This window comes from Paramormyrops kingsleyae, chromosome 18 (assembly GCF_048594095.1).
Source record: "Paramormyrops kingsleyae isolate MSU_618 chromosome 18, PKINGS_0.4, whole genome shotgun sequence".
Classification (NCBI taxonomy): domain Eukaryota; kingdom Metazoa; phylum Chordata; class Actinopteri; order Osteoglossiformes; family Mormyridae; genus Paramormyrops; species Paramormyrops kingsleyae.
In genome coordinates, this window is record NC_132814.1 from 3,693,557 (window position 1) to 3,702,663 (window position 9,107).

The following is a 9,107-nucleotide window of genomic DNA, read 5'->3' on the forward strand; positions in this document are numbered from 1 at the left end:
AACGCATTTCTGGCACGGGCTCGGACAGGTCCGCTGCCCCCGCGGCAGCTGTGAGCAGCTCTCTGATGGCCGCGCTCCTCCTACGCCGTCTGCCTCAGCTGCTGAGTCACGCAGGCGTGGTGCCGCTGGCCCACGCGCCGCGTGCCAACGGGGCTCTGCTTTGTGTGCGCATCATGCTCATACTGTCTTATAAACAAGTATCACGTTAAAATAGACAAACTGCTGCATTTGACTGGGTGACACAATGTCTATGCAAGACCAAAATAAAACAGTCGTCACTTAGATTCCAAATAAGTTTAATATGATTTGATATAGATTTCCACCAACTAGATCATCAATATATTGTGGTGCCGGTGAGCCTGGGTTCAACACACATCACAGCATCATCTTTTTTGGTTCATTAAAATATATCATGAGAAGTAGCCATAAACAAAAACTGTTTGAAATATGAAGTGATTTCAAACCATGGATGTCATTAAAAGAATTTGAATCAAGTTTAAATGAATACTGTAGAAATACTTAAAAGTTTTGCATGTTTGTTGGATAAAAGGAAGAAAAATGAATGAATACCATCTTAAGCTTAAGGAAATAGATATTCCCAATTACTATTCCTAACCTCTGATTTGAATGAATACTCTGCTATTAGTTACCTGAGGGACATAAAATAGGCAACAGATTGAAGAAAATGGAGGCTAATTTATATGTCAGCGTGCATTTCAAGTGCAAGATGAAAATCATTACATACAAACCATACCGGATTAGTGTTCTTGCCTCGCACCTCTAGGGATGCAATTTTCATGCGAAGCCAACTGCTCGAAGATCAGTCGTCTCTTTTTATTATATTTAGATCTGCGTGGGTGAAGTTGCCAACATTCAACTGATTAATCACTAGTCACTATGCACGTGGCGGTACTACAGACTAGACAGCGATTAAGCTGTCAAAAGGAGAAAAGACTTTAATCTGATGTGTTTTAAGGGTCTTGTAAGTGTAATACATAGCCAAATATTTTTTGATGCAATTCCCAACCGACTGAGACTACCGAAGTTATAACGTTACCTATAATCATGCTGCAAAGTTCTTTTTTAAGATTGTAATAACGTTATTAAAACCGCTGCAAACTTAACGGCAAACCAAAGCACGTTATTTGTCTCCACCTAGTGGTGATTATAACAAATTGCCGACGATCTGGAAAACATTACTCTAACGGGACTCTGCACTTTCGACTCCCAGTGTGAAGTGTGACTGTGTAAAAGGACATACCTTTTCAACAATATCCTCCTGAGACCCAAGGAGAAAAGTGTCCTTCAATTTTAGATTACTTGTCTTTTGGGGTAAATAAGACATCTTACAATTTAGATTTTTTCTAAATTATTTTTATTTTTAATTTCACAGCATGTCCTCTTTAGTGTACAACAGGAATAAATACGTTTCCTTACATCAGTGAAAAGATAGATGCAAAAACAAAATGTCCACTACAATGGACATAAATGAATGGGTGGGGTCTCAAGAGGTTACAACAAAAAATTTACATACCAAAATATACTTTTTTCATTTTTTTTATTCAGTGTTGCAGAAGTAATTGCATTATGCAACACAAAGTCCAGGGCCTGTATGCACAAAACTTCTCAGAGTAAAATTTCACTCTTAAATGTGTCACAATTCTAAGAGTGGCGTGATTTTGCTCCTACTCCCAGACTTAAGAATAAGTGGCATGCATAAACATTCTTAAGTGTTAAGACTTGGTCTCAGCTCCTAAATTATTTAAGAGAGCTGGAGAGGACTCCTAAGCCAGTTAGGAATTGAATGATGGCAGCTGCACTACGCGCACCCAGACGGAGACCGCGCACTTTCCGTCGAAGAAAGGACCTCCTGCAGACGTACGACAATAATGAATTGATAAAAAGGTACAGGCTCGATCATGAGGGCATTCTTTTTGTTACCAACCTAATTAGGAACCGGATACAATCTCCTACGTCACCTAAAAATGCACTTACAGTTGAACTGAAGGTGTAAATGATGCTACGTTTTTGGCAACTGGAAAATATAATAATTATTATTATTATTATCATCATCATCTATTATAGCGAGGGTCAAAAGAGCAATATAAGTAATGACACAAACCTGTAGCTTGCATGCTTGCTTTATAAACTGTGATTTCCTTTCGGGAGGTCGATAAAACATTATACCACCTTTTTTCACATTCCTCTGCTGAACGCCTTGTCCGAGGTGACGCAGCATTTACGGAGCTTGCAATAGCCTCCTAAGCTTTTTTGTCCGTGCTTGTAACAGCTGGGCCACACTTTCCTCGCACTACCTCCTTCCATTTAAGCACCAACTGTGCCAAAAGAACCGTTTTGTTTGTCGTCCAGTTTGGTTTTCTTTTAGAATCCAATGTCTTGCTATGAGTTTTGCGTTTGACCCGTAATTTCTACAACATGTGCATCTATTAGTGGAAATTGATTGGTGATGTGCTAGGTAGATTTTCATACAACCAATTAAAGGTATGATCACAGAAAGGTATGTTGTATAAAGCCCTACATTAACGGTTTAATGTCACTAATATATTCACCGTGCAGCTCCTCTATTGGTTGAACTTAGTATTTGGGGCGGGATTTTATTTGTAGTCCTCATTTCACGACACTTAAATGCTGGCTCCGTCAGCACTTAGGAATTGGGCTTAGACTTTGCTGAAAGCTACTTTTAGCAGCTTTATACAATGCTCTTAGGTCCTGTTTTTTGCTAAGATTTTTTTAACTCTTAAGTCCAAGTGTACGATCATTCTTAGGAAGTTTTATGCATACCGGCCCAGGTTACAATCAATGGAGCAGATGTGCTTAGTGATCAGCTGGTATCTGCATCCAAACATCTATCTTTGATGGTGCTAAGGCCAACCCACAAAAGTCTGCTTCTTTATGATCAAATCACTGGATCACTGTGAATCTCAGGCAAAAGACCGCATGAATCACATTTTATTTAGTGGGTGTTGCACAAGAGCCTCTTCAGTAATATTATGTACTTTAATAGGGTTCATTTAATGAGGGATTCTATTAAATTACACTATGGCTGAACTAGAATACATGCTGACAGGTACAACCTGTATCAGTTTTGGTTTAGTGCATAGATTTCACAGACAGTTATAAAACATCAAAAACTGTATACTGGAAGTGCAGATGTTTTTAGTTAAGAAAATAATAATTCTAGATTCACAAAGATGATTTAAGACTGACACCATAACAGGGCAAGATCATCCTGAAATGCCTTACAGGTAAATGAGGGTCATAAATGTCCCTTGCAAGAGCAGATTGTCTTTGTAAAGGACTGTAATGTATCACCACGGGTCACACTGAGACCCCTAGTCCCTGCTGTTTCTCATACATCAACATTTTCCAGTACAGTGAGACTGACAGCAGTGGTTCAACCTCCCCTAAGTCCTTCAGCAAAACCAGAAGGGCATGCACAAGAAAGACCGCATTGCCGCCCCTGTGGCCATCCCAGCCAGGAGCCCCAGTGCCACCTGTTCCCCTATCCCATCTCTGCGCTGCTGATGGACCAGTATGTGGTGAATGCCTATTAAGGACAGGAGGTGAAGAGGAAGAGCAGGGTCAGCATCACTTCACACATGGAGGTTTCCTTTTTACATAATAAATTAGTGCTAACAGTAGCAAGCAATCTAGTACCTCATGCAAGTTTTACTTACACAAAAATGAAAAATGATTGGTTCAAAGAAATAATCAATCAGATTGTAGAGGAGGTGGGTCCAAGACATCTGATTGATCTGTCCCACCTCCTCTACAATCTGATTGGTCATCTCTCTGAACCAATCATTTTTCATTCTGCCATCAGAAAGTTTTTGTGTAAGTAAAACTCCTGTGAGCAATTTAGTATGAAAGACTATAGTAAAAAGTTACATTTACAGGCTAAGATAAGGTCAAATACACTGTATGGATGGAACAGACGTGTGCTGTGGTGTTACCTCCGTTGGCATAATCAGGATTTATGTAGACGGCGTTGTGACTGTCCACTGAGACATACTGGTATCCATCATCATAGGGGTTGTACATGTATACCTGAGGAACAGAGTATCACTCCACTAAAAATAGCTGGTCCAGATTCTAGCTTCCTATAGAAGAACTACCTCATTCTGCCTTTGGCATGTTCAGCCTTGGGTTCTTTGCATATAATTGTCCTGTGACCTCAGCAAGCATTCAGTGATCCTTGAAAACACACCACATTGGCAACAGGTATAGCACCATCCAGATGTTACATCTATACTACCACAAATAGTGTGACTAACCAGGCAGTAAATGATCATGGAAACAATAAAATTTTTGTCCAACTTCAGAGCTCAGAAGTGTTGTTCTAGTAGGCCCTGTTTCCTCCATAAAGCACACAGCCTTTCACTCACTACGGTAAACAAAAACTTACTGTATTTCTTTTGGCCTCCATCATTGTCAGCTTCCATGCCCTGCAAGTAGCAATCAGAAATGACCTGGAGGGTGTTTTCCTAATGGACAAGGAGGAAGAGCTAAAACATAAATGGATGACTCACAGTGATTCATCCTCACTGCTGGCACACATCACAATGGAGGATCTGTCTCTCAGAACCACCACCACCAAATTCTCCTTTGGATGTCCCTCTGGGGGAATGACACCTAAACATGATATATACTAGAGCTGAATCAATGCTGCAATTAACCGGGTTACACTTTATTTGACGGGGCACAAATAATGTAGTACTATACTATTACTTATGTATTAATTAACCACAAATGAAATCTTAGTTACAAACTAATCTCATGTTAATTCATCATTAAAGAATCATGACACGTTTTATCTCAAGCAGTTACTATATTTGTTACTATATCTGTTTATTCTGTAAACCTTTGTGAACTACTCAAGGAACAAGTAATGAATAACTCAAGTGAAATACTGATCTCATGTTTGTTCATCATTAACTAATCGTGACGTATCTTTTATCTCAAGTAGCAACTATATTTGTTCATGATTTGTTCATAAATTGTACTTCAGTAGTAACTGAGTTATTACTAATTGTTTGTGTCCCATCAGGTAGTTACCATTAATTGATATATTGCTATTAAGTTTGTCACGGTTCTTCATGAATATTTTAAATATTTGCATTGAATTCTTAATTTATTGCAGTACCGTTTAACATCGGCAGATGGTACAGTCAAATGTTTTAAATCACAAACATTTTTCAACATTTGTTGATTAAAAATATGCTGTTTATGTAGCCTAAGCTAAGTGATGTCTACCTCTGAAATATTAAAGCACAAATCAAATCATTCATTCTACATGTTTTTTTCCAAATTGGCTGTTTTAAAAACAAAATGTGCACTTTATGTATGCACAAAGATATGCAGAGTCTAAGCAAAGCGGAGATGAAGTGTACAACATCTTCATTCATACTGACAAATTCCTGGTAGTTACATGCTGTTCTTGCCTGTTAATTAAATTTGACCTGTTTTAAATTGCAGTAGTTCCATTATGTCAATTTTGGAATGTTAACTATCAGGATACAGTGGTGATATCGTGATGCATTGTGATATACTGAATCGTGACACTGGTATCGTGATGAGTGTTTTATCGTGAGTTGATTGGCAAAAACTAGCCCTAGTACATACAGTCATGGCCAAAATTATCGGCACCCCTAGAATTTTTCCAGAAAATGCACCATTTGTCCCTGAAAATTGTTGCAATTAGAAATGTTTTGGTATACACATGTTTATTTCCTTTGTGTGCATTGGACCAACACAAAAAATGGGATGGACAAAAATATTGCCACCTTTTCAAAATTGTGGATAAATCGTGTGGAAATTTCTCATCTCATCTGTGGCAAGAAACAGGTGCTAGCAATATAGCAATGACACCCAAAGCCAGTTAAAATGGAGAAAAGTTGACTCAACCTTTCTGTTGTGTGTCTGTGTGTGCCACACTAAGCATGGGGAACAGAAAGAAGAGCAGAGAATTGTCTGAGGACTTCAGAACAAAAATTCTGGAAAAATATCAACAATCTCAAGACTACAAGTCCATCCCCAGAGATATTCATATTCCTTTGTCCACTGCGCGCAACATAATCAAGAAGTTCACAACACATGGCACTGTAGCTAATCTCCCTGGACGTGGACGGAAGAGAAAAATTGATAAAAGACTGCAATGGTCCGAATGGTGGATAAACAGCCCCAATCAACTTCTAAACAAATTCAAGCTGTTCTGCAAACTCAGGGTGCAACAATGTCAGCTCAAACTATCCGTCAACCTCTGAATGAAATGAAATGCTATGGCAGGAGACCCAGGAGAACCCCACTGCTGCCAAATTGTACTTGAGGAAGCCAAAATAATTCTGGGAGAATGTCTTGTGGACAGATGAGACCAAGGTAGAGCATTTTGGTAAAGCTCATCATTCTACTGTTTACAGAAAACTAAATGGGGCCTGCAAAGAAAGAACACAGTACCTACAGTCAAATGTAGTGGAGGTTCTAAGATGATTTGGGGATGTTTTGCTGCCTCTGGCTCTGGATGCCTTGATTGTGTGCAAGGCATCATGAAATCTGAAGACTACCAAAAGATTTTGGGGCGCAATGTAAAGCTGGGTCTGCATCAGAGGTCATGGGTGCTCCAGCAAGACAATGACCCCAAACATACCTCTAATAGCACCCAGAAATGGTTGAAGACAAAGCGCTGGAGAGTTCTGAAGTGGTCAGCAATGAGTCTGGATCTAAATTCGATTGAACACTTATGGAGAGATCTCAGAATTGTTGTTGAGCGAAGGCACCCTTCAAATCTGAGAGACCTTGAGCAGTTTGCAAAAGAAGAGTGGTCGAAAATTCCAGTTGAGAAGTGTAACAAGCTTGTTGATGGTTATAGGAAACGATTCATTTCAATTTTTTCCAAAGGGCATGCAACCAAATATTAAGTTGAGGGTGCCAATAATTTTGTTTTTGAGTTCACTATATTTCAAATTTGGCTTTTTTTCTCAATTTTTTGTGTTGTTCCAATGCACATAAAGGAAATAAACATGTGTATACCAAAACATTTGTAATTGTAACAATTTTCTGGGAGAAATTGTGCATTTTCTGGAAAAATTCCAGGGGTGGCAAAAATTTCGGTAATTTCGGTCATGACTTGGCCCTGCAAATAATACATAGCTGGTGTTATACTCACACCTGGTATCTTGCGTCACGTCATATCAACACACATACACACAGAAGTAAGTAGTCCAATTGTAAGACGTTTCATGAGAATCTGACTACCAGGGGTCTATCCAGTTGACATATGTTTCTTTTCATGCTGTGGTGTGCAGCACTGTCACCCACCCATACATTCCAGTCCTGCTTTTACATCCACGGACTGGATTTTCAGGCGGATGCGGCTCTCGTGGTTCCGCCGGCTCTCCGTTTTGTAAAACATCAAACTGCCATCGATCCACAGATCACACCAGTTCATCTTCCAGCGTTTGAGGATGGAGCCTTAGGGTCATAAGGTCAAAGTGTGAAACATACTAAAAACATTGAATTCCCAGCTGGGAACTCTGCCCCCATGGGGAGCATTTCTGGACCATGCCTCCTCTCCCCCCCAAAATGCCACCCCCCAAGGACAATGTCATTTTATTTATTTTATTTCTTAAGATGTTCATCCTAAAATAAATAAACCCTGGTCTGTCCCATGGGTGTGGCTATGGATCATCAGCTTATCTAACCCACAGTGCCCCAATCAACAACTTTACCATTGCCGCCCCCTCCATTACAACCTTTTCCAGTGTGTACTCCATCTAATATCTTAACTGAATAATGTAACAGTTTCACATTGAAAGTGATTTAACTACATAGATTAATAGACTGATATAATATCAGTTGTGTGAGCATATTCACCCTACTTGTAATTTCCGTTACATCATATTCCAGATTTCCATCTGACACACCCAGAAAAGTGTTCACATACTCCAGACACCTATGTACATACACAGAATTATATATGTAAGTAACCAGTCACATTTTAAAGCTACAGATGTTGCAGGCTGCAACATGCCTAGTAATTTATTTCTGTGTGTATTACACACTTCTCTGTGTCTGAAATATAGTACTTTGTTAATTAAACAAATTTCTGTTGACAAATTTATTTGCATGTAATGAATCTCTGAAAGTGTGGCTTCATCCTCCCCCAACTCACCCTTCTCTTGGCCAAGTAATTGGATTAGAAAGACTTTAACACAAGCACATGTGTGTGTGTGGGGGGGGGGGGGGGCACTGAGGGTGCCAGAGGCCCCTGCCCCTTTTGACCAAATGATCGAAAATGTCCCTCTTTTGAGGTTCTGAGTGCCCCTTTTCAATCACTGACAATCACGCAAAATTTACCCCTTGGAAAGTCACTGCTTAACGAATTCAAGTTTCATAACTTTAGTACCTCTGGGTATCCCAAAAAAATTCTATTTAGTTCTTCTTTCAACTGCAGAAGCAAAATGAAAATGAGACAATTACAGCCCTGTTAATTGAGGATTTCTGGCACACAAAGAAATGCTTCCTTTCCGGTCATCTAACGTTAACAGCAACCAAGTAGTCCATCACTCTGTTTTGGTATCATCTGTTTCCCTTGTGAATTCATCCTATATTTAGACCATTATGCTCCTTATCCCCGTCTCACTTTTCATCTCCATTTCACTGCTGCTACTGCATCTGATTTAAAGGGAAATTGGACACCATAAAGCAGCCCTGCGCTCCAGTCGAGTGGCAATCTATGTCAGGCATGAAGTCAAACCAGCAATCAAAACCAAATACATCTGCATCTCATTGTGCTGACACTACCATCAGTCTGATATGCTCCTGAGGCCTGCTTCTTAGTGCTATATTTGTTATTTGAACCCAACAGATGGGTCAGGTTATTTCAGCTTTTAATCCTGCCCTTAGTTCACAAGCATGGCTGCAGATATCCAAATGCTCCAAAGATTCCTGATGGAAACCAGGGAGAAGAAGCTGAAAGACTCACTTTGCCTCCAGAGCCACCCAGACTTCATCAACGCCATGCTGCTTGTTTGGTTCCAGTCCACGATATGCAGTGAAGTGTGTTGAGAATGTTGTAGTCCACAGGGAGC

General features: G+C 39.8%; 1 protein-coding gene across 1 annotated transcript; it reads right to left on the reverse strand.

The window, feature by feature from the left end:
* Positions 1-1,402: 1,402 nt before the first annotated feature.
* On the reverse strand, positions 1,403-9,107 carry plekhb1 (pleckstrin homology domain containing B1). The gene is made up of 6 exons (XM_023810090.2): positions 9,002-9,107; positions 7,336-7,488; positions 4,551-4,653; positions 4,427-4,466; positions 3,975-4,068; positions 1,403-3,568 (listed from the first exon to the last, which is right to left on the reverse strand). Exons 1-6 carry the CDS (start codon positions 9,036-9,038, stop codon positions 3,435-3,437), a joined length of 561 nt encoding a protein of 186 aa, XP_023665858.1. The 5' UTR covers positions 9,039-9,107; the 3' UTR covers positions 1,403-3,434.